The 25,831-nt window shown below is 43.9% G+C and overlaps 1 protein-coding gene across 2 annotated transcripts in view; it reads left to right on the forward strand.

Annotated features, from left to right (window-relative positions):
- The window catches only part of DPH1 (diphthamide biosynthesis 1), a 467,476-nt gene that overhangs the window by 47,891 nt on the left and 393,754 nt on the right, over positions 1–25,831 (forward strand). For both annotated transcript variants that reach the window (XM_077480578.1, XM_077480579.1), the window contains exons 2-3: positions 2,335–2,487; positions 6,449–6,512. In XM_077480578.1, coding sequence (XP_077336704.1) covers positions 2,335–2,487; positions 6,449–6,512 — 217 coding nt within the window. The remainder of the gene's footprint in view (positions 1–2,334; positions 2,488–6,448; positions 6,513–25,831) is intronic.

Consider the following 25,831-nt stretch of genomic DNA (forward strand, 5'->3'; position numbering starts at 1 on the left):
CCTTCACTCAGCTAATGTGATCCCAGTGCTAAAGGAGATGGGCAGGGGAGGGGCAAACAAGGATGTTGTGCGGGTGCTTGATGTCCTCCTTTGAACCAATTAAGTCATTGTTTGTTAGGATCCCAATGGCTGGAAGGATGTAATGGTGCACAAGTCAAACCTTTTAACTAAAAGGTAAGCTTCATCTATACTGGCCTGTAGGCATTATGCCAAGGTACCCCTGAAGAAACCTGAAGACATTCCCAGTTGTCTGGGCATCCTGTTTGAAAAAGGATGCATTACTAAGAAGAATGTGTGGTGGTCACTAAGAAGAATGTGCCTTACATTGGGGGAATCTACCACTTTACATATAGCTTAAATGAGCATTGTTGCCAGTGGTTATGTATCTAAGAGGAATAATTTGCCTCATTGCTCAAGGAACTTATATATACCTCTAGGGCAGTGGTTCTTAACCTGGGGGTCGAATGACGATTTGCCAGGGGTCACCAAATCCTGGGCTGTTCCTGAAACCGCACTGCTCTCCTAGCCTTTTCGGGGGCCGCCCAGCAGGGCTGTTCCTGGAGCACACGCCCACCCACTCAGCCTCTTTGCAGCCACCCATTCAGTTCACAGCATGGGTGGGGGGCAGAGACTAGAGGTCAGCTGACTTGTGAGGAATGTGAAGTGGGAGGGGCTGGAGGAGACCCTATCTCCTGATTTCAGCATAGGTGTCACTGCTGCGAGACACCACAAAGTCGGAGACGCAGTGAAGCCGGAGACAGTGAGTAAGACTACCTGTGATTATAGTTGCAATTAAAAGTCCCCACTACAGTTCTCCGATCAGCAGATGACCTTGATGAAGAGCACGTAAGTTGGCTGATTGGAACTCCCCCAGCACTGCTACTGATCCCAACTCCCCCCAGCACTGCCACTCATCCCTTTCTTTTAAGGGAAAGAAAGGAGAACAAAGAGAAAGAGTGGTACATCCTAAAATGTACCATTAGGGGTTTTAATGTACGAGTGGAAGGGACTCAGGGAGCGCTAAATGTCAGTGGATTAGGGGCTCAAAGTACTTGCCTTGCCTTGGGTGCTGAAAACCCATGCTACAAAAATAAATTTACTCTTAGTGGTCCCCACAACGTAGGAAATTTTATCAAGGGGTCACGGCACTAGAAAGGTTGAGAACCACTGCTCTAGGGGAACCCTAGGGAACCATGGAACCCTTGTTGAGAAAAGCTGTCTTATACACTGACAACATTTGGGAGACAAAGCATGTTAAAGAGGAGCTCCAGTCTGGAAAAAAAACTGAAAAGTTAGCAGCGACAAATACTGTAGCTGCTGACTTTTAATATAAGGACACTTACCTGTCCAGGGATCCCACGGTACCAGCACCCCAAGCCATTTCATCAAACGGCTTTGGGTGCAGGCGCTGGGATTGTAAGGGAAAGCCTTCAGGCTTCGCAGACTGTTTCCTATTGCACATGCCTGCACTGCGCTTTCTGAATGGTCCTGCCGTCTTCTGGGACCTGTGTGTGTCCCAGAAGGCTGTGGGGGAAGGAGGAGGGGTGAAAATGCTCGTAGATCGCTACTGCGATTTTATCTGGTAGTGAGAGCGGATACCTGTCAAAACCAGGTACCAGCTCCCCCCAAAAAGTGTCAAATATGGCAGTGAAGGGTGGGGAAAGTGCGAACGATTGGAGCGTCCCCTTTTGGGTGGCACTCTGCTTTAAGATACGAAAGCCACAAACAAAGTTATGCCAGCCAAAGATGGTCTGAATCTCAACTGTTTTAGCAGGGATCGGCCAAGATTTGTACCATGTATGGGCAGGCTGAATGTACCCAAGTTGATCTCTCGGATTTAGCATTTGACTGTTGCTAGTAGCAATATTGCTAGTAATCACTGTGTTCTCCCAGCAGGGCGGCTTCCCCCACTACACGGGAGGGAATCATTTGATTTCCTTTCCTGCAACCCCTGGTTGCAGGAAAGAAAATTGCTCCGTCTATGTCCAGCTTTACTTTGATGAAAACACTGCAATAATACCATGAATCATTAAGCTCAGCGTAAATACACTATTTATAATCCTTCTAATTGGTTAAAAACAAAATAAATTTGTGATTTGAGGGATGGGAGATTATATAACCTTACATAAGGAAATTAGGTAGTACAAGAGATGGATCCTGTACTTCATAAACCTTAAACATGATGTTACTGCTTAATTTGAATTTAAAATCACACTGCAGCAAAAGGCAGATAGATTGTTTCAGTCAATCACAGACCTATGTAGACCTGTGGTTTACAAGTCTTAGTTCTAATTTCATTGATTAAATCATTATTCCTGTACATTCTCTCTTCAGGACACCCAACTGCCCGTCGTGTGGCCAACCAAATACCTGATGAAATCTCCCAGAATCCATTACTCCTGGAAGCCATTTCTGTACTACCTCAAAACTATAACTTTGAAATTCCGAAGACAATATGGAGGATTCAGCAAGCTGAAGCTAAAAGAGGTATGCATGTGTTATTATGGTTTTATGTCAACATTGTAGGATTGCAGATTTAGACTGGATTCACCTTTTTGGTATTGAAGTAATATGCTGTAGATTGCATGTTACCACAGAGCACAGTAATGCACAGACTGTTTGCATTGCAGTGTTATTTATTTTAAATGGCACCCCTAGGCACCACAGCGGATTTGCATTTTACAACTTTTTTGCATTATCAGTTAAATGCAGGGGCAATGCTCTGACTCCTGCAAACTCTTAGCCCAGGTCAGTATTGAGGTACAAACCTCCTGTTATGGGGCTATAAGAAGTAAACAATGGACTACAAGTGCGGGGATGTCGCCGCACTTGTGCTCCAGTGAGATCTGTGAGTCTCAGTGGCAGGACTTAAATCCTTTCCATTCACAGAGCCAACATGTGAGCAAAATGTAACAGGAAACAGAGTGCTGCAGGTAAATGTGGGCTGGTTTGAGGGCAGGGGGTTGTGTAACATAAGGTAGGTGTGGTAATGTGCCGCAAATGTACCCTAAGGCTTTGTTCACTCGGTGTGTACTACAGTGTATGTACAGTATCTCACAAAAGTGAGAACACCCCTCACATTTTTGTAAATATTTTATTATATCTTTTCATGTGACAAGACTGAAGAAATGACACTTTGCTACAATGTAAAGTAGTGAGTGTACAACTTGTATAACAGTGTAAATTTGCTGTCCCCTCAAAACAACTCAACACACAGCCATTAATGTCTAAACCGCTGGCAACAAAAGTGAGTACACCCCTAAGTGAAAATGCCAAAATTGGGCCCAAGTAGCTGTTTTCCCTCCCCGGTGTCACGTGACTCGTTAGTGTTACAAGGTCTCAGGTGTGAATGGGGAGCAGGTGTGTTAAATTTGGGGTTATTACTCTCGCTCTCTCATACTGGTCACTGGAAGTTCAACATGGCACCCCATGGTAAAGAATTCTCTGAGGAACTGAAAAAAATTATTGTTGCTCAACATAGGCTATAAGAAGATTGCAAAGACCTTGAAACTGAGCTGTAGCATGGTGGCCAAGACCATACAGCGGTTTAACAGGACAGGTTCCAGAACAGGCCTCGCCATGGTTGACCAAAGAAGTTGAGTGCACATGCTCAGAATCATATAGGTTGTCTTTTGGGAAACAGATGTATGCGTGCTGCCAGCATTTCTGCAGAGGTTAAAGGGATGGGGGGGTCAGCCTGTCAGTGCTCAGACCATACGCTGCAGACTGCATCAAATTTGACTTCATGGCTGTCATCCCAGAAGGAAGCCTCTTCTAAAGATGATGCAAAAGAACGCCTACAAACAGTTTGCTGAAGACAAGCAAACTAAGAACATGGATTGCTGGAATCATGTCCTGTGGTCTGATGAGACCAAGATAAATATATTTGGTTGGTTCAGATGGTGTCAAGCGTGTGTGGCGGCAACCAGATGAGGAGTACAAAGACAAGTGTGTCTTGCCTACAGTCAAGCTTGGTGGTGGGAGTGTCATGGTCTGGGGCTGCCTACAAAATAGGGGATAGTTTTATGGCATTTTTATTCACTTTTTTTTTTTTTTTTACTAATAATGTCGTGACTGCGACATTATGGCGGACAGATTGGACACTTTTGGTGCTATTTTGGGACCATTCACATTTATACAGCGATCAGTGCGATTAAAAATGCACTGATTACTGTGTAAATGTGACTGGCAGTGAAGGGTTAACCACTAGAGGGCACTGCGGGGGTTAAGTGTGTCCTAGGGAGTGATTCTAACTGTAGGGGGGGCTGGGCTACGTGCGACACAACACTGATCAGTGCTCCTGATCACAGGGAGCTGTGATCAGTGTCAGTGTCACTAGGCAGAATGGTGGAAATGCTTGTTTACATTAGCATTTCTCCATTCTACCTCTCTGTGAGTCGATCGCTGGTATCCCTGCAGACATTGAGTCCACGGGACCCGCGATCGCAGTCACTGAGCTTGTGGCGACAATGCCACGTCTTAAAGGGCAACGTACAGGTACGTTAATATGCCTGTACGTGCCCTTCTGCTGACGTATATCGGCAAGGGGTTAAAGCGGTACTCAAGTCCTCCCACCCCCCATATTTTTTCCCACTTACCTGGAGTTCTGTAGTGCCCATATTCACCCCTATAGCAAACTGATTGTTGTCGTGCTGTGATCTGCTGTGCGGATGCCACACAGCAGGTCCTGCGCTGCCATCTTGGCCCTGCTTATGATGATGACTTTGCCCTCAGATCCTCCTGCTGATCCTACAGCCTCCTGTGAGATGGGATATAAGTATCTTAGGTCACTGCAGGACCAGGTACATGTCATTCTGGCTTAGGCTGGAATGACCAGGGAGGGCGGGGCTTAAAGAAAAAAAATCCACAATGCTATGTGCAAAGGGTGGGGAGTGTTGGACCAGGTTCACATATGTGCGGTTGCAGTTTCCAGCCTGGAGTCTGGTGTGTTTCTGTTCACCGATTCAGGCGCGATTCGGGTCCAAATTTTTACCTGAATTTGCACCTGCTCAGGACCCTTTTGGAAATCGAACTGCAGACTCCCCGGATGTGTGAACCGACTCCATTGAGAGCCGGTCACACTTGCATGTAATGCGAATTGGATACAGTTAAAACCACATCCAGTTCGCACATATGTGAACCCGGCCTTAAAGCAGAAATATCTCCCTTTTTTGGAGTTGAGTTCCACCTTAAAGTTGGGAGTAAACTCCCATAAATGAATATAATAGGGTTTCCCTATAGGTAGTGTAAATATCTTCTAAACATGCAACAGGTAGGAGATATTTACTGTACATGCAGCCGGTGACATCACAGACACATGCGCTCTGAAGGAACAGCCACCTGGGCCAATACTTCAGAGTCTTGTGCCGTAAACCGGAAGAAGATGGAAGCGCTGTCAGCGATGACAGCTCACCGCTGGCAGGGCTTCAGTCTAAGGTGAGTTTCACATAATGTGCTAGTATGTGATACATGCTAGCACATTATAACTTTGCCTTGCTTTACTCCTTAGTGCAGTGATGGCGAACCTTGGCACCCCAGATGTTTTAGAATTACATTTCCCATGATGCTCATACACTCTGCAGTGTAGTAGAGCATCATGGGAAATGTAGCAAAGTCTGAAAAGTCTGTCTTGCATACTTGGCTCATATCCTTCAGGTTCCCTTTCCATTTTTATATGTGGTATCATTGATTGGTGTTATTTAAGGCAATGTCTGTTTTAGACTTTTTTAACTTACAACCCAAGTTGACAGTTTTGTGTGTGGATTACACATCATCTGTTTATTGTGTCTGTTGGAGGGTTAAGGTTTTGTGAACACCCCATGGGGTAAAAAAAAAATTGTCCAATCAGAATAAGACCATTCAGATACACTGTGTTTCCTCCCTCCAGCGTTGTATAGTAGCGATGCTTGTCTGCGTTCTCAGCCTTTGATTGCCTTTTATTCCATTTGGTCCATTTGCTTGTCAGTGTCCAGTGTCCGCTTCCTCTTCCCCTCTAATCATTTCCTCCCCTGCTTCTCTTCTGATGGCATGCTATATTTGTCTGTACAACAACCTGTTCTCTGTCTTTAGCCGCCCGTCTCTCTGTTAATAGCCTGCCTCTTTTTAAAGCTACTTGTACTTATTTGTGCTGCTCTTGCTTAGATGTTTTTCATGCTTTATTTTTCTTCTTGTTTATTACATTTCCCATGCCAGCTATATGTTTTCTCAAGTGTCTGTCTCTTGTATGTACTTCGGATCTCCAAAATGTCACATTTGCATGTTTATTCCTGGACTCTGATCCTGTTACTTACTTTGATTTGCTGTCATTTTTTTATGTTTTGTGTCACAGATGCATTTCCACCCCCCCCCCCCCCCCCCCTTTATGTACCGGTATGTCTTTGATAGCCATGTAGTGTAGTGCCTCTTATTTTAAAGTAGTCACTGGTTTCATGTTGATTTTCCTTTACAGTTGCTTTACAGATGCCAGAAGGGTTGCTGATGTTTGCCTGCACAATTGCTGATATCATTGAAAGGTGAGGAATATAAACTTGTCCTGTTCTGATTTGTCTGTTATTTGGGAAGAATTATCTATGTTCGCATTCAAAGAGAATTACCAGGAAGGACAAAAATCACTGGTAAACAAAGAGAGGTCATATGCTGTTTGTTAAATGCAAATAATATGCAAGATTTAGGCATCCGAGGCAAAAGTCAGGTTAAAGAGGAACTGCAGTCTGTTAATATAATTTGTAATAAAAGAACCTTTGCCATTCTGAAGCTTCTCTCCAATCACTTTGCATATTATTTTATATATACTGTGATTAAGGATGAACTCTGGCGTGTTCGCATACTCCACGTGCAGAGCCCGCCAGGAAGTCGGCGCAGCGCTTATCACAGGCAGTGAGACATTGCCCCGATGCGTGGCTGCAGAGATTGGGCAATGTCTCACGGCCTGTGATTAGCGTAGCGCTGCGCCAACTTCCTAGCGGGCTCTGCACATGGAGTGTGCGAAAACACCGGAGCTCATCCCTAACTGATTCTGTACTTTCCAAAAATGCTTCAGAAATCTCCCTCCACTGAGTCTGGCTGCATCCATTTCTTGCCTTCTTATGGCTCTTCCTCCCTCCCTTCCTGTCAAACTCTCACAAGAGTGAGGGTGAGAGCTGTGCATGATGTCATAAGCCTAGGCTAATGACCAGACAAGAAACAGGAAGTGGGCTGTATAAGGTATTTATTGGCAGAAAAAAAAATGTTTTACTATCCAAAGTTAAAACAAGGGCAGAAGATTTAATAGATGGAAAGTTTAAAAGTTTACTGAAAGCGGAGGTCCGCCCACTACTTCAAAAATTAAAAGCCAGCAGCTGCTGACTTTTAATAATAGGACACGTCCTGTCCTGGAGTCCAGCAAGTCCAGCAATGTCTGCACCAGAAGCTGATGTTTCCATCAGCTGTCGGGTGCTGCCGCCGCCATTGCGGGTAAGGGATCCCGGCAGTATAGCCTTACAACTTCACGCCGGATAACCCTACTGTGCATGCGTGAAGCTCCGCTTTTCTCTCCTATTGGCTGGGTGGCAGGGGAAGGAGGAGGGAGCCGAGCGGTGACGTCAAGTCTGCAGTGCTGGCTCCCGGAAGTGGGGACAGGATACCTGTGAAAGACAGTAAGTATTCAGAACGTTGATGGGGACATTCTTTTACTGACGTCTCTGAGTAGAACCAGCAAACCTAAAGTCAATTTTAAGTCCACATTAAGGCAGTGAAAGCTATCACTTCTGATTGTCCCAAGTGTTCACCATCACGTGGAGAGATCTTTCGGCAATGTTGGCTCCTCTGAAATTGTTATCTGACCATAACCAATTTCACACCTCTGCACAGCGGTGTGGCCACAGCATAGGTGTACCCTCGGTTATCATGTGATTTACCCTCTTTCCCATAGACTTTGTATTATATTGCAGGTTTTTGGTGAGTTTTCTGAAAGTGCAGCATGTAGGACTTTAGAAAACGCACCAAAATGCGCAACATAATAGAAAGTCAGTCAAAAACTGAAGGTACACCTGCATTGTGACCAAACTGCAGCTCAGCAGTGTGAAACTGGCCTCATAGAAAAGTGAATGTGTCTATCACTACCCATGTATCACTTCTCAATTTCAACCTGTTTGCCAAAAAGAAAAAAAGATTTAATTGAGGATGCGACCACTGTTTAATGTGAGGGATGTACCTTTGTGTGCCCTCCCTTACAAAATTTCAAACCATATCCAGGGGTTGCTTTTTGCAAATATGAGCTCTCAGTCAGAAGAATCTGTTTTTAGTACACGTGTTTAGAGTTTATGCCTGTAATGTTAATGCGTATTGGGAACACAAAAAGCTGCGTGTGGCAGCCATGTTGTCCATGTCCCAGGTCACCTCCATGCCATAATTTCAGAATAAGAGACAGGACAGCAGTGAATCCCCCCCCCCCCCCCCCTGCAGGGCATGGCTACATTAAAACTGCAGTTTATCCAATCAACAAACCCTTAGCTGCATTCCAAACACCCTTATTAGAACTTTGACGGGATTAGCAAAATCTAACCCCAATACACGTCTCTGTACCCTCATAAAACCAGGGCGTTTCAAGCTTGAGTAACTAGAATTTTAACAGATACCCGTTCTGGTCTCAGATTTGGCCCTCGTTCACACTAAACGCAGGTTACGATCGCGCGAGTTCAGCTGAACTCACACAATTTCAAACCTGCATTTCAGTGCGAGTTTGGGGGCGATTTCAAAGACGTCTGTGAGGGTTTATACACAGATGTCTATTGAAATTGCCCCCGAAGTCACCAAAAGTAGTGCAAGAACTATGGTTGGAAATTGGTGTGGCGCAACACCGGTTGGGACAGTGCCTTTGCCGGCAACAAGCTGTGATTTGGCATGCGATTTGACATGTCCAATTGCGTGGATGGGAACGGGGGCTTATTGTTGGTCATAAATAACCCAGCTGGTGGATTGGGCAATATGCATTCTCAACTGACTTATTAGCAAATAATCAAAAACGTCAGTCTATTACATGACTCCTGAGATAATAACAGTACAGCCAGAATAAGTTCACATTTACCTATATCCTTTAATTGGCAGCACTTAAAGCTCAAATACCAGTTTCCTAGGAGGTATCAGAAGCATATTCCGCCCATTTCCTCTCATAGGGGGAATATCCATCTGATACCCAACATGTTTGCATCCATTTAAAAGTTAATTCCATGCTGGACAATAAAATGCAAGTTACCAGAATGCACCCTGTATGTATCCGAAGATATTCATATCTGTATAAAACTGAATTTTGGGGAGTTGCCAGGGCATGGTCATAATCTTGTGACAACCCATCGTCCACTCCTCATCCTCATTATTGGCCAGATAATTTCCCTCCACAAGGGAGAGAAAATATGGGTTGCATCAGCAGTCTGCAGCTCAAACCAAGCAAACGGAAAGCATCTGCAAAGGCTGGAGAGCCACATCAGTCTTGTTCATTGATTAGACTTTGGTGAACTAGGGTGTGATGAGTTCTTTTCATTCTTCAACCCTTTTTATTTTCATGTGCGGTATATTGTGTCTGTTTCCTTGTAATATTCATTTTTTTTTTTTATATTTTATTTGCATCTTTTTCTACTCTTTCCTATTATTAAACAATCTTTTGAAGTGTTAAAATTGTCTCTAATGAACTAACCCAGAACTTAAAGAATCCCTGTCCCTTGAATAGTGCTACTATAAAGTTAAATTGATTGATATACTTGTCTATGATGACAGAGTGTGTTACATATGTTTTTTCTAAAGTCATAATTGCTATTACTAATATGTGAACCCTTGATATTTTATGATAAGAAATACTGGTGGCAGTATAGAGCGCTATTTGCTTAGTTAACCAAACCCAATGACAATCACTCTCTGTCTTTTGACACTTAAAATGTGGTCCTGTAAGCTGGAAAATCTTTGAGTGTCATTGTCGCATATCAGAGACAGTGTGGTGTGAGTTTGACCAGCCATTTGTCAAGTTGATGAAGAGGACAGTGGTCCGTCAAAATGCCCCTATGTATAAAAAAATAACCAATGCTTGCTGGTATCTGCAAATGATATATAGGCAAGACGTGTCACACACATTCATGGCATTACTTTGCACTGCTCCTGTGCAGAATTCATGGACTGCCTTAGTGGAACTACACTCTTATGCCATGTACACACGATCGGACATTCCGACAACAAAATCCATGGGATTTTTTCCAATGGATGTTGGCTCAAACTTGTCTTGCATATACACGGTCGCACAAAGTTGTCGGAATTTCCAAAGGTCAAGAACGCGTTGACTTGCAACATGTACGACAAACCAAGAAAAATTAAGTTCAATAGCTTTGTGATGTTTATTTTGGCCCCCTGTATCACCTGAACTACCTGGCTGATCCTGCCTGGTTCTGCCCTTACCCTGTACGCTGACCACAATATATCAGGGCTGCTGAGTCCTGACACTGTGGTCAGAGTACATGCCTCTGTTATCTGCAGCTCTTCTCTGTCCTCCTCTCCCCTCCACTCCCTTCCTGTCAGCTCTCACTAGGGCCTCTCTGCTTCTCGCCCCACTGCTTCAAAACTAACTTATTATATCATCCCCTCTGTCACATGAAAAGCTAAATCCATGTGCCTGTGCTTTATTTTTAAAAAAAATCTGATTTCTACCTGTTTTAACAGTGTCTTCCAGTGATCACCCGACTCCAGGCTCTCTGTGCCTCTCCTCCCTGGCCCTGCCCGCTGGAGCTATCAGACAGGGAGAGCAGAGAGCCTAGAGTCTTATGATCGTCGGAAGACACTTTTAAAACAGGTAGAAATTAGATTTTTTTTTTTATAACACACAGGCACTAGGATACAGCTTTTTTATGTGGCAGAGGGGATGGTATAATGATCAGTTAGTTTTGAAGCAGTGGGGCAAGAAGCAGAACGTTGCTAGTGAGAGTTGACAGGCAGGCAGGGAGGGGAGGGGGGAGGAGGACAGAGGGAGACTTTAATGTGAGAAGGAGTTATAGCTTATAGTGTTTAGATGCCTTTCAAAATGTTGCTTGATGGAGTTGCGAGGGCCCATGGGTAGATAGATGTACAGTATTTTCTTTGCCGGATTCAAGTGTATGTAAACCCCAAACTTCATTTTTTTTGTTTTGGATAGAATGGGAATATGTAACAGTTGTCATAGGAACTGGAATAAAACTGAAAATCTAATGATGACACCTGGCCTGGTAACAGCTGTCTAACAGGGAATTTCCCTTATTTTTGAGAGATTGCCTCAATTTTTCTGTTGTGACTTCAGAATAGGAAGGCATGGTAAATTTCTTCAGACAGCTAAAAGTACAAATATAACTGAGGTTTAGCCATTCTCTTCTCTATCTAAAATTAAATATACATTTTGGCTTTATCCAGACCTAAGATCAAAAATGTAATATATTGCAGCTTACCCAACACTTAGATGTGGTTGCGGGATTAGTTTTATCTTTTGTTAGTTTTTTTTCCACTTTTTTTTTGATTGAACTATCCGGCCACCGCATCTGTGGACGGGCAGCATAGCCACCCATGAACAGCGGTATTGTCAGCTTGTAAAGAAAAGATAGATGGACTAGTAGATTTAGATGGATATGATTTAAATATTAAAGCCTAACTCCCAACGCGTTTTAATCAGTTACAGCAATAGATTTTTTTTTTCTTTTGGGGTAAAGTCACCCCTGTCAGTGTTAAATGGTTTATTTCAACCCTCTAACTACTTTTCCTGGACAGTTTGGTCTTCTTAATGGAAATTGAAAAAAAAAAAAAGACTTATTGGCAGGACCAACAGGTAATAAAACAAAGTTACGGTGGGGGACTCCGAAAAACAGAGACTGTTGTATTGATGCTAATGGCAGACTGCATCATAGAATAAATGTAATTTTTACTTTTTTAGTTACACTTAAAATATACTTTATGGGATTTTTCAACTGCAGGTTTATACAAATTTCACACATTTTCACTTAAGATTGCATTGTGTGATTCTTGGATGAAGTCATTGTTAAATAGACCTCGTAATCTCCTGTTTTAGCAACTACTTCCTAGAAAGTTTTGAATATGAATTATAAAGAATTGATTCACTATAATAGATAGTATTTGTGTAACATAAAAAGGTTATCTATCTATCTATCTATCTATCTATCTATCTATCTATCTATCTATCTATCCTGTATATATAAAATAATGCACAGATTTATACAAGGGAAAAAATAAGCACAAGATTGGTTGACTGAAATGTACATAGCATATTAACTAAATCCAGTAAACAATCACTTTGCAAAGTGAATTTTCTCTTTTAAATCAACCCAGCGGCTTTCAAAGTCCAGGCGAAAACAAAGAAAAAGAGATATCTTGTGTTGAATGACTTATAGACGCTCCTATAGCAACTGACCAAAAATTTATGGTTAGAGGTAAATGGAGACCATTACCCCTTGCAAAACTATATCACTCCCTTGTGATTTTTAGGATTCCTTTGATAAACAAGTCACTTCAGGCTTATTTGCACCAGCAAGTGACTGGGTGAATGCATTGTAGATGACTGATACCCCTCCACCAATATCATTTGACAATGAGATGAAAAGAGCTTGCATGTTTTTCAAGAGATCTTTTGTGAGATCTTTTGGCACTCAGATCTTCTAACTGCCATTTAGCACCGAAGGCTATAACACATAAAATGCATTAATTTAAAAGGGAGTGAGAAAACAGGAATAGGAATAATAACTTAGTCGATATACAAGTGCATCTCATAAAATTAGAATATCATTAAAAAGTTCATTTATTTCAGTAATTCAATTCAAATAGTGAAACTCATATATTTTATATAGATGCTTTACACACACACTGATATATTTCAAGCATTTCTTTATTTTAACTTTGATTATGGCTTACAGCTAGTGAAAACTCAAAATTTTGTATCTCAGAAAACTATAATATTACATAAGACCATTAAAAAAAGGATTTTTAATACAGAAATGTTGACTTACTGAAAAGCATGTCCATGTACAGTATAGTATGTACTTAATACTTGGTCAGGGCTCATTTTGGCTGAATTACTGCATCAGTGCGGTGTGACATGGAGGCGATCTGCCTATGGAACTGCTGAGGTGGTATGGAAGCCCAGGTTGCTTTGATAGCGGCCTTCAACTCGTCTGCATTGTTGGGTCTGGTGTCTCTCATCTTCCTCTTGACAGAGGGAAGCATGAAGTGCTGTAGAATTTCCTAGTAGAGGGTTGAGCTGACTTTGGACTAGATAAAACACAGGGGACCAACAATTGCAAATTACATGGCTTCCTAAATCATACATGTCCCAAGAGGCATTATAAAACTCTGAAATTCACCGACATGACTGGGCATGATGGGAATTGTAGTTCCCGAACAACTGGAGGGCCATAGTTTTGAAGACCCCTGCTTTAGGGGTTTGTTGCTTTCCCCAATTATCCTCAATCAGTGACTTTGATAAAGTGTACTAAGCACTTCTGAAATTGCTTGCTATTGCTCTGACCTGAACATTGGAGGCATCTTTTGGTAATATATCTAGCTAGCCACAGATCTTTTCCTCTGGCATTTCTGTCTGAAGAGAGCTTTAGCTTCCACCACAACTGAGAATATATTCTTATGCTGAATATTTTCATACCTGAGGGTCCCTTTGACAGGATGATAAAATTTAAAGTAAACATGAAAAAAAAGTGAATCTTATCCTGCCTAACCTGTATAAAAAAAAAAAAAAAAAAGGATCTTGTGTACTTATTTTTAATCCACTTTGGTCCAGCCACATGATCCTGAAGCTCCAGCTCAGGGAGCGCTTGACAATGGCTGGGAATTCCAGAAGCCATGACATCACTCATAGGCTTCCTTAGCCCAGCTGTTGGTGCGCCCTCTTCACTAACGGAGAAGCCAGAGCTGCGGGATCAACTGACCGGAGCAGATTAAAAATAGGTACGTACACACTTTTCTTAATACAGGGCAGCCGGGATAGGTAGGAGAAGGGGTAAGGATTTTTTTTTTTAGGTATAGATAGACTTAGGCTTTTATTTCACTTTAAGTTTTTGTCCTGAATTCCTTCTGAAAAAAATTTCAGGGTACTACTGCATGTGCCTGGGTACTCTTTTGCCTTGAGCACCATCGGCTGTATATTTGCAGTGTGATATCATCTAAGGCACTGTTGCTCTGCCTGCTATTTCCACAAAATCTGAAGTCAGATTTGGTGGTTATCTCTACAGTACTGCTCCCTCTTCTTGCTGGAGAGGAAGCTGCACCAACAGCGCTGGGAACTCCCTGCTTTTGCTTTACCTATTCTGTGGATTTGTGCTTACCGTACCTCTCCTACTGCTTAATTTCCTAACCAGTCAGATTGCTTTTCCTAATCATCGGGGGGGATGTCCTGACATGAGGAAATAAAGCCCTGCTCCTCTACTAAGATGGCCACCTTCAGGCAGAGAGACGCAGGTGAAAGAAGGAGTAATAAGGCATCGTGAGTTAATAACGGGAAAAAGTTCAGTGTCAGAGCATTGCCTAAAGGCAATACTAATGACTGGTTCTTTGCTCCTGCTTGTCTTGTTTTGGTCACAGCTTCCACAATACAGGTTCTCTTTAAGATCCAACTCGGGTAGTGCGATGGTAAAATTCTAATTGTTCTCTGTGAAAGTTGTGTGTATTGCCCAATATGACTTTATTCTTTACAAACATTAGCTTGAAACACTCTTTATTTTATGGATAGGTAAGCATATGTTGAGTTGAACATTCCCATCTTTTTCTCTTTCTATTGCTTGCATGTTAAACCACAGTAATTTTGTATTAAAAGTAGCAAAGCATCAGAGAGGAAAATAACACATAATGCATATTTCCTACATTTAAACGCCTTCCTCTGCAATTTTTTCCTGTTGTGTGCAAATGTTTTCCAACCTCTTCAGTTGTAGTATATGGAAGAAAAATGTTTTAATGTTGTCATGTCACACAAGTGATCTTAATCTGTATAATGTGCAGCCTGCAAGAGCAATCTAATTTATTTGAAGGAAACTGCTCTGCCACCTGCACACAGTTATTTTTTTATTTTTTAAAGCTGAACTCCATGCAGATACAAAATACACAAATGAATGTGTGTCTCTATTTGTTGCTACATTTTGCTAGCAGTGTAAGTACCTGAATTTGACTTTTTATCAGCTTTTTGCAATCTCTGTAGGAGCTTAGACTAGGAGCAGTGAGGGAGCAGCAGTGACCTTGTGCTGAAATTAACATGGTGATAGGAGTGGAAAGCGGGGTGTGATAGAGATGAATAACCACTCGAAGACCAAGGGTCCTTTCACACGGGGCGGATCAGTTCTGATCCGCCCCGTGGATGTCCGTTTGCTCAGCGGGGATCACTCCGCCGATCCCCGCTGAGCAGGGAGATGACAGCTCCGTCTCTGCACACTGCGCAGGGACGGACCTGTCACAGCGCCGCTCTCCCCTATGGGAGATCGGATGACGACGGACCGCAGTGCCCGTCGTCATCCGATCCGACATGTCACCGCTGACATCCGACGCTCCATAGAGCTCTATGGAGCACCCGTTCAGGTCCGCCTGAAAAACTGACAGGCGGGCCTGAACGGGACGTTAGTGTGAAAGAGGCCCAAGCCTCTTCTGGCACTTTTTGTTTACGAGTTCAAATCCGTATGTTTTGCTAGCAAATTACCTACAACCCCCAAACATATATATATATATATATATATATATATATATATATATATATATATATATATCATTTTTTTTTTAAGCAGAGACCCTAGGGAATAAAATAGCCACTGTTGCCATTTTTTTATGTCACAATATTTACGCAGGGGTTTTTTCACACAGTTACATTTTTGGAGGAAAAATACACTTTAATGAATAAAAAAAAAAAACACAAAATATACACCAATATTTTTGAAAAATATGAAAGATGATGTTATGACACGTAAATAGATAACTAATATGTCATGCTTTAAAATGGTGTCTAACTGCGGTACCTAAAAATATCCATTGGCAACACTTTCAAAATGTTTACAGGTTAACTGTTTAGATTTACATTGGAGGTCTAGCACTAAAATGATTGCTTTTGCTCTAACGTTCACGGCGATATCTCACATTTGTGATGCAAACACCATTTACATATGCTTGCGCGACTTGCATATGCGTTCGCTTCTGCGCCGATAGGCATGGTGGCGCTTTAATAATTTTTCTTTTTTTACACTGTACCTTTTCATTTTTATTACTTTTATTCTTATTACAAGGGATGTAAACATAATAGTAATAGAAATAAGGATGATCTGGGGTCAAAAAGACCCCAGATCTCTCCTTTACCTTTAAAAGCAAAAGACCAAGAAACAGAGGTGGAAGGGGGGGAGACCCTCCTGATGCTTCTGAAAGTGATCCAGCGGCTAGTGAGCCACTTGGATCTCTTTCATTAACGAGCCAGCTGCTGGCTGAAAAAAATACCGGGGTTGTGGCTAATAACTTTAGCCATAACCCCGGTAAACTACTTTAAAATTGCAATGTATATACCCATTGCGGCTGGCAAGAGGTGTGGCTTCTTTCCACTGTCCAGTCACAAGCAGGGGGAGAAACAGGACTTCCACTGTAGCAAAGAAAAATCAGGTCTCCTGCTCTGCCACCAGGTCTGTGCTGTGTGTCAGAACTATGTAAGTCTCAGGAATGAATGGACAGAAATTTAATGTTATGGGCTGTAAAACAGCTCTCATTTATAAATTTCACCTGTGGATATTACTGTTTACTTGGGATGCAGCTTTTATGGTTTATGCAGATTCCTCTGAAGATGCACAATTGGGCAATCCTGTTTCAATTTGGTGCATGTTGATTCCTATCGTTGTCACTTTAATTTTTTCACATAATATTCATGAGGCAAAAAAGCCACATACAGTTAAAATCTTTAAAGAAGTAGCTGAAACTGTGTATGAAAAATGTTTTAATGTTATGGCAGAGGGTTAAAAAACCCTCACCTGCCTACCCTTTACATCCAAGGAAGTTGGACCTACAGTTTCCATGAAGCTGCACATGTGATCAATTATGACACCAGCCATTGTTGACTTGCTAGTGTGGTTGAAAGCAATAGCAACTGTGACAGGCATCATTCACAACATGCCTTCGATGTAGCTGTTTTGAGAAACCGGTAAACTATTGGGTTTATTTCTGTTGGGGAAGGCGCACACCACTTGAATACAAAAGCCTTTTCTATGGTTCATAGGCAAGCCAATTTTTTTTTTACAAATCTGTTTGTTACAAAGAAGACCTTTGTTGTCATTTGTTGCAGATGTAGCACTCGCCTAGTTTAGAGTAGGCTGCTAGGTAAATTTAGTTTATCTCCTCTGTAAACAGTGGAGCAGTGGTTGATTGCTTAGGGCTGCTCACTCTTTCATAGGCTGCTGTTTTGCTACTTTTCCATGTCTTTCAGTCTTCTTTCTAGAAGCATAGTAGGAGGAGAGCAGAACAGGCAGCCTCAATATTTATGGGACCCCAGCCAATCCTTGGGGTGGTATGCCCAGAGGGTGAAGGGAGAACTCATAAGTAGCCTGAGTAGGAGGAGCAGTGTTCCTGTGTCAGGTCCTGCAGGGAGAGAGACCCCTGTGCAAGGACTCTGCCCCTGAAGCAGAAGCCTAGGAGGAAGCCAGCCTGAATAAACAGAGGTCCACGCAAGACCTATCTGGGGAGCCTATTTACAAGTTTGCAGTGCATACTAGCTCATTATGAAATACTGACCTTAGAACAAGTCATCGACATCTGATCCCAGTCCATGCCGAGGAAGCTGACATGTTCCCCCTACGTTTCTGCCGGATATCGCGACTCCAGTGCTGGGTCACTCCCGTACAAGTGCCTGGGAGTCTTCTTCCCACCAAGGTCTGGCAGCATCTGCATGCAAAGTAAATATCTCCTAAACCATACAGGTTTAAGAGATATTAATTTTACCTATAGGTAAGCCTGTAATAAGGCTTACCTATAGGTAAAAGTAAAAAAAAAAAAAAGGTACACAACCGCTTTAACGGAATGGCTGTATTTATACTGCGATTAAATTGCACACAGGTGGACTTTATTTATTAATTAGGTGGCTTCTGAAGGCAATTGGTTCCACTAGATTTTAGTTAGGGGTATCGGAGTAAAGGGGACTGAATAAAATGCATGGCACACTTTTCAGATATTTATTTGTAAAAAAATGTGAAAACCATTTATCATTTTCCTTCCACTTCACAATTATGTGCCAATTGTGTTGGTCTGTCTTATAAAATCCCATTAAAGCGGTAGTAAACCCGCACATTTTTTTATTTTTATTTTTTAAACCTGCAAAGCAAAAGGCATAATGAGCTAGTATGCACCGCATACTAGCTCATTATGAAATACTTACCTTAGAACGAGGCCCCGACATCTGGCCCGATCCACGCCGAGGGAGCTGACATGCTTCCAGGTATCGCGGCTCCGGCGCTGTGAGTGGCCGGAGCCGCGATATCGTCACTCCCGCGCAGATTTCAGTCCGGCCGCTCGGCCGCTGCCGGATTTTGAGGGCGAGAAACCCCTTGTGCGCATGCGCCGCTGCAGTCAGCGGCGCATACCGAGGGGAATATCTCCTAAACCGTACAGGTTTAGGAGATATTTTTTTTACCTACAGGTAAGCCTTATTATAGGCTTTCCTGTAGGTAAAAGTTAAAAATGTGGGTATACAACCACTTTAAAACACATGTATGTTTTTGGTTGTAACATGACAAAATGTGGTAAATTTCAAGTGGTATGAATGCTTCTTCAAGACACTGTGTGTGTGTGTGTGTGTGTGTGTGTGTGTGTGTGTGTGTGTATATATATATATATATTGTAGACATGTCACTGGAGAAGTGGTTGAGGGGGTGTACATCTCACCTAGGTTGCTACACAGTGTGAGATGGTAAGTCCAGGATGGATCAGTTTCTCAGCAGCAATATGCTGCTGAGTTGTTATTTAATCTTGCCGGGCCTGGGTTTATATGGAATGGCAGGTAGGTTTGGTAGAGGGACCTGTCATTCCACACCCCCCATCCCTTGTTCCAGTTCTGGGTTTTGGATCAGGTGAGCTTTGATCCTAATTAGCCTGGGAAGGTAAAGGCTCTGCGGGCCTGCAGGTGTTCGCTCTCAGCCAGGGAAACGAACAGTCTGTGTGTTTGAGGAAGCTGCAAGCACAGCCACTGCTGGAGCTAAAATCCACCCTGCGATATCCAGGCGAAAGACGCTGTGTTTATAAGTGTCAGATAGGTGAGAAGAACCTGTTAGTAAGTGCCCAGCCGGGCTAGGTTGTTTGTTTTGTTATTATTTTGTTCCTGTTATACACAAGAAGCACGGTGTTGCTGTATATTTTGTTTGTTGGACTGTTTGTACCACGAATAAACGCCAAGGTCTGCTTTATAAAGTCCAAGTCTGCTGTGAACTGTGTCCAAACACACCCTACCCCGGGAAGATCCCTTACAATTGGTGGAGGTAGCGGGCAACACGGTTGCTAGGGGCAACGGTGTGGACAGACTTGGCTACAGCTGCTGATGTCCTGGGTGAAAGCTGCAACTACACTCCAAGAACAGTCCAGCAACATGGAGGAGATGCTGAAGCAGCTTATGCAAGTGAGTTTGCAACAACAGCAGGCTCAGACAGAGGCCAATAGACGACATGAACAGTCCATGGCTGCACAACAACAACTTATCGAGCACCTGATAGCAAATCGAGAGGCGCCTGTGGTTGCTAATCCACCCACAGTGATGGGAGCCGCTCCAGAGATTTTTTTTGGGAGAAGGACTGTGCAGAAAGCGCTGCAAAAGATGACTACTGAGGACGATGTTGAAGCCTATCTAACAGTATTTGAGCGCGTGGCTGAGCGAGAGAAGTTACCAGCCGCTGAGTGGGCAGAGGTAATTGCGCCCTATTTAACAGGTGAACCTCAAAAGGCCTACTATGACCTCAGTGAGCAAGAGGTTAAGGACTATACTCGGCTAAAAGAGGAGATACTTGCCCGACTAGGAGTTACTACTGCAGTCCGTGCCCGGAGGGTACGCAACTGGAGCTACAGTCTGGACAAATCAGCGAGGTCCCAGATGTATGACCTAATCCATTTGGCAAGAAAGTGGTTGGAGCCAGACACTTCTACTCCTGCACAAATCCTAGAGAAGGTCGTGATGGATCGCTACCTCCGAGCGCTTCCTACTGACCTGCAACGCTGGGTGGGACAAGGTGATCCTAAGAATGCAAACGAACTTGTCAACCTTGTGGAGAGGTTCCAGGCGACTGAGGACTACCTCCGTGATGTTCCTGCAGCATCTTCACCTCCCCGGAGCGCCAGATCTGTGCCGTCAGCTGGTAAGAGACTTCCATCTATTGGGGGAGTGTGGAGGGGTGCTGATGGAGGGAAAAGGGCTCAAGTGGTGTCTCAGGGACAAAAGACTGGTGATGGTCCCGGGTGGCTAAGGGGCTCTGAAAAGGACTCCTTGCCAAAGAGACCAGGCCCTATCCAGTGTTGGAGATGCCATGAGGCGGGACACGTGTCGGCCCATTGCCCTCTTACCACTGAACCCATGGAGTGTGACGCTAGCCGGCGTCAGTCGCTGTTTGCGGAACCATCTTGTGCTGCAGTTCCTGGACTAGAGACTGAACCGCAAATCTGCAATATTACCATCAATGACCTTCCCGTTGAGGCGTTAATGGACTCGGGAAGCCTCGTAACCTTGGTGCATGCTAGCCTGGTGGCTGGGGACTTAGAGTCTAAAAAGCATATGAGTGTTGTGTGCATACATGGTGATACAAAAGTGTACCCTATAGTGCTGGCTAAAGTCGGGACTGAACAAGGCACCGTACAATATGAAGTGGGTGTGGTAAAAAACCTCATGCATAATGTAATATTGGGGCGCGATTTTCCATTATTCTGGGCTCTCTGGGAAAAAAGAAAAATCCCCAAAAGGAGTGGGGATACCTCTAAGGGGGTTGTTTTGTCCCCTGTGAATGATAGAAGTGTGCAGGATGAAAATGATTGTTCTCCTTTGCAGGTCCTGGCTGGGGAGGAGGAGGCTCCTCCCACTGAGCAAAATATACTAGACTTAGAGGTGTCTAGGGATAATTTTGGCGCTGCACAATTACAGGACCCCACTCTCAAAAATGCGAAGAGAGCAGGTTGCTGTTATGAATGGGGTACCTCAGGAACCAGATGCTGAAAAAAGATTTCCACATTTTTCGGTGACTAATGATCTTTTCTATAGAGTCAATAAGGTTAAGGATGAGATTGTGGAACAGCTTCTGGTACCTAAGCCGTACCGGCGTCAGGTGCTTGACATGGCCCATAACCATGTTCTTGGGGGACACTTGGGGACTGACAAAACGCGAGAGAGGGTTCTCCAGAGGTTTTTTTGGCCGGCGATATATGATGACATTAAAAAATACTGCGAGTCGTGCCCCACATGTCAGGTTAGTGCCCCAGTGTCACATTTTCGCAGTCCTTTGGTTTCGCTCCCTATTATAGAGGTGCCTTTTGAGTGTATTGCCATGGATTTAGTGGGTCCCGTGGTAAAGTCAGCTAGAGGACACCAGTATATTTTGGTAGTCATAGATTATGCGACCCGCTATCCTGAGGCTGTACCCTTAAGAAACACTGCATCTAAAACAATTGCACGTGAGTTGTTTTATATGTTCTCTAGGACTGGGATCCCCAAAGAAATCCTAACTGACCAAGGTACGCCATTTATGTCAAAACTGATGAAGGAATTATGCAAACTATTTAAAGTCTCACACATCCGTACCTCTGTATACCACCCCCAGACGGACGGATTGGTGGAGAGATTTAATAAAACGTTGAAACATATGTTGAAGAAAGTGGTGGGAAAAGATGGTCGTGACTGGGATCATTTATTGCCCTACCTCATGTTTGCTATTAGGGAGGTGCCCCAAGCATCCACAGGGTTCTCACCATTCGAGTTGGTCTATGGTCGTCACCCTAGGGGTCTACTGGACATTGCAAAAGAGACATGGGAGAGTGAGTCCACCCCATACAAGAGTGTTATTGAGCATGTAGCACAAATGCAGGACCGTATAGCCACTGTAATGCCCCTGGTAAGGGAACACCTCCAGAGAGCTCAAGAGGCCCAAAGTAGAATTTACAACCGGTCCGCAAGAATCAGGACATTCAACCCAGGCGATAGGGTCCTTATACTAGTCCCCACTGTTGAGAGTAAATTCTTAGCGAAGTGGCAAGGTCCTTACGAAATTGTTGAAAAGATCAGTGAGGTGAACTACAAGGTGCACCAACCAGGTAGAAGGAAGCCTTTCCAAGTTTATCACATAAACTTGATCAAGCCCTGGAAAGACAGGGAATCCTTGGTATCGACAAATACTGTTAATAATTTGTCACCACCAATCCCTCCAGTCAAGGTAGGTGATGCTCTATCAGTGTCACAGAAACAGGAGGCTCTGGAATTTTTACAGAAAAACAAAAACAAGTTCTCTGACCTCCCAGGGCGTACCCACCTCATCCATCATCACATTGAAACTGAGCCTAGAAGCAGAGTAAACCTAAAGCCCTATAGGATACCGGAGGCACGTAGGAAAGCCGTATCTGCCGAGGTAAAACGTATGCTTGATCTGGGGGTAATTGAGGTGTCACAGAGTGAATGGTCCAGCCCGATTGTGCTAATCCCAAAGCCCAATGGAACTTGGAGGTTCTGTAACGATTTCAGAAAGTTGAATGAGATCTCCAAGTTCGATGCTTATCCTATGCCCAGGGTAGATGAGTTGATTGAGAAGTTAGGTAACGCCAGGTACATAACCACCCTCGATCTCACAAAGGGCTACTGGCAGATTCCACTTTCTGACGAGGCTAAAAAGAAAACTGCATTCTCCACCCCTGATGGGCTATTCCAGTATGTAGTGATGCCATTCGGGTTACATGGAGCGCATGCAACTTTCCAGAGGTTGATGGACTTGATTCTGCGACCACATCGGGATTACTCAGCCGCCTACCTCGATGATGTGGTCATTTTTAGCCCTGATTGGGAAAGTCACCTCTGTAAGGTACAGGCCGTGTTGGATACCATAAGTGATGCAGGGTTGACCATAAATGCCGAGAAGTGTGCTCTAGCCCTAGAAGAGGCCAAATATCTGGGCTACATTGTTGGGAGAGGATTGATTAAGCCACAGCTAAATAAAATTGAGGCAATACAGAATTGGCCTAGACCCCTGACAAGGAAACAGGTTAGAGCTTTCCTGGGTATTACCGGTTATTACCGTAGATTTGTGCCGAACTTTGCCTCAGTTGCTGCTCCACTAACTGACTTGACAAAGGGCGGAAAGAGAGCAATGGTCACGTGGACCCCAGAGGCCGAGAAGGCTTTCCAAAGCCTTAAGTCTGCCTTGTGCCAACCACCTGTGTTAGTTACCCCCAATTTCAGGCGAGAATTTCTGGTCCAGACAGATGCCTCTAACACAGGCTTAGGTGCAGTACTCTCACAAGTAGTGAATGGTGAGGAGCATCCGGTGACGTACTTGAGTAGAAAACTAACCCCGGCCGAAAAAAATTATGCCATTGTGGAGCGAGAATGTTTGGCAGTGAAGTGGGCCCTAGAATCTTTAAAGTATTACTTGCTAGGCAGGAAATTCAAGTTGGTGACAGACCATGCCCCCCTAACATGGATGAAGTTAAACAAGGAGAGAAATGCAAGAGTGACTAGATGGTTTCTTTCCTTACAAAACTTTAATTTCACTGTGGAACACAGGCCAGGGAAATTACAGGCAAATGCTGACGCATTGTCGAGGGTGAGTTGTCTGTGGGGACAAAAGGCTCAGCCCTCCGGTCTGAAAAAGAGGGGGGGGATATGTAGACATGTCACTGGAGAAGTGGTTGAGGGGGTGTACATCTCACCTAGGTTGCTACACAGTGTGAGATGGTAAGTCCAGGATGGATCAGTTTCTCAGCAGCAATATGCTGCTGAGTTGTTATTTAATCTTGCCGGGCCTGGGTTTATATGGAATGGCAGGTAGGTTTGGTAGAGGGACCTGTCATTCCACACCCCCCATCCCTTGTTCCAGTTCTGGGTTTTGGATCAGGTGAGCTTTGATCCTAATTAGCCTGGGAAGGTAAAGGCTCTGCGGGCCTGCAGGTGTTCGCTCTCAGCCAGGGAAACGAACAGTCTGTGTGTTTGAGGAAGCTGCAAGCACAGCCACTGCTGGAGCTAAAATCCACCCTGCGATATCCAGGCGAAAGACGCTGTGTTTATAAGTGTCAGATAGGTGAGAAGAACCTGTTAGTAAGCGCCCAGCCGGGCTAGGTTGTTTGTTTTGTTATTATTTTGTTCCTGTTATACACAAGAAGCACGGTGTTGCTGTATATTTTGTTTGTTGGACTGTTTGTACCACGAATAAACGCCAAGGTCTGCTTTATAAAGTCCAAGTCTGCTGTGAACTGTGTCCAAACACACCCTACCCCGGGAAGATCCCTTACAATATATATATATATAGTATCTCACAAAAGTGAGTACACCCCTCATATTTATGTAAATATTTTATTATATCTTTTCATGTGACAACGCTGAAGAAATTACACTTTGTTACAATGTAAAGTAGTGAGTGTACAGCTTGTATATCAGTGTAAATTTGATGTCCTCTCAAAATAACTCAACACACAGCCATTAATGTCTAAAACGCTGGCAACAAAAGTGAGTACACCCCTAAGTGAAAATGTCCAAATTGTGCCCATTTAGCCATTTTCCCTCCCCGGTATCATGTGACTCGTTAGTTTTGCAAGGTCTCGGGTGTGATTGGGGAGCAGGTGTGTTTCAATTTGGTTTTACTGCTCTTTCTTAGTGGAAGTTCACTGGAAGTTCAAAATGCCACCTCATGGCAAAGAACTCTCTGAGTATCTGAAAAAAAAGAATGGTTGCTCTACATAAAGATGGCCTAGGCCAGTGATGGCGAACCTTGGCACCCCAGATGTTTTGGAACTACATTTCCCATAATGCTCAAATACACTGCAGAGTGCATGAGCATCATGGGAAATGTAGTTCCAAAACATCTGGGGTGCCAAGGTTCGCCATCACTGGCCTAGGCTATAAAAAGATTGCCAAGACCCTGAAACTGAGCTGCAGCACGGTGGCCAAGACCATACAGTGGATTAACAGGACAGGTTCCACTCAGAACAGGCCTTGCCGTGGTTGACCAAAGAAGTTGAGCGCACGTGCTCCGCGTCATATCCAGAGGTTGTCTTTGGGAAATAGACATATAAGTGCTGACAGCATTGCTGCAGCGGTTGAAGGGGTGTGTGTGTATGGGGGGGGTGGGTTCAGCCTGTTAGTGCTCAGCCCATACACCACTGCATCAAATAAGTCTGCATGGCTGTCATCCCAGAAGGAAGCCTCTTCCAAAGCTGATGCACAAGAAAGCCCGCAGTTTGCTGGAGACAAGCAGACTAAAGATATGGATTACTGGAACCATGTCCTGTGGTCTGATGAGACCAAGGTGAATGTATTTGGTTCAGATGGTGTCAAGCGTGTGTGGCGGCAACCAGGTGAGGAGTTCAAAGACAAGTGTGTCTTGCCTACAGTCAGGCATGGTGTTAGGAGTGTCATGGTCTAGGGCTTCATGAGTGCTGCCGGCACTGGGGAGGTACAGTTCATTAAACGAACCAAGAATGGCAACATGTACTGTGACATACTGAAGTAGAGCATGAACCCTTTCACTTTGGAGACTGGGCCGCAGGGCAGTATTCCAACATAACGACCCCAAACACACCTCCAAGATGACCACTGCCTTGCTAAAGAAGCTAAGGGTAAAGGTGATGGACTGGCCGAGAATGTCTCCAG

The sequence above is a fragment of the Lithobates pipiens genome, unplaced genomic scaffold, assembly GCF_037356315.1.
Source record: "Lithobates pipiens isolate NorthernLeopardFrog02 unplaced genomic scaffold, aLitPip1_a1.2 Scaffold_16, whole genome shotgun sequence".
Lineage (NCBI taxonomy): Eukaryota > Metazoa > Chordata > Amphibia > Anura > Ranidae > Lithobates > Lithobates pipiens.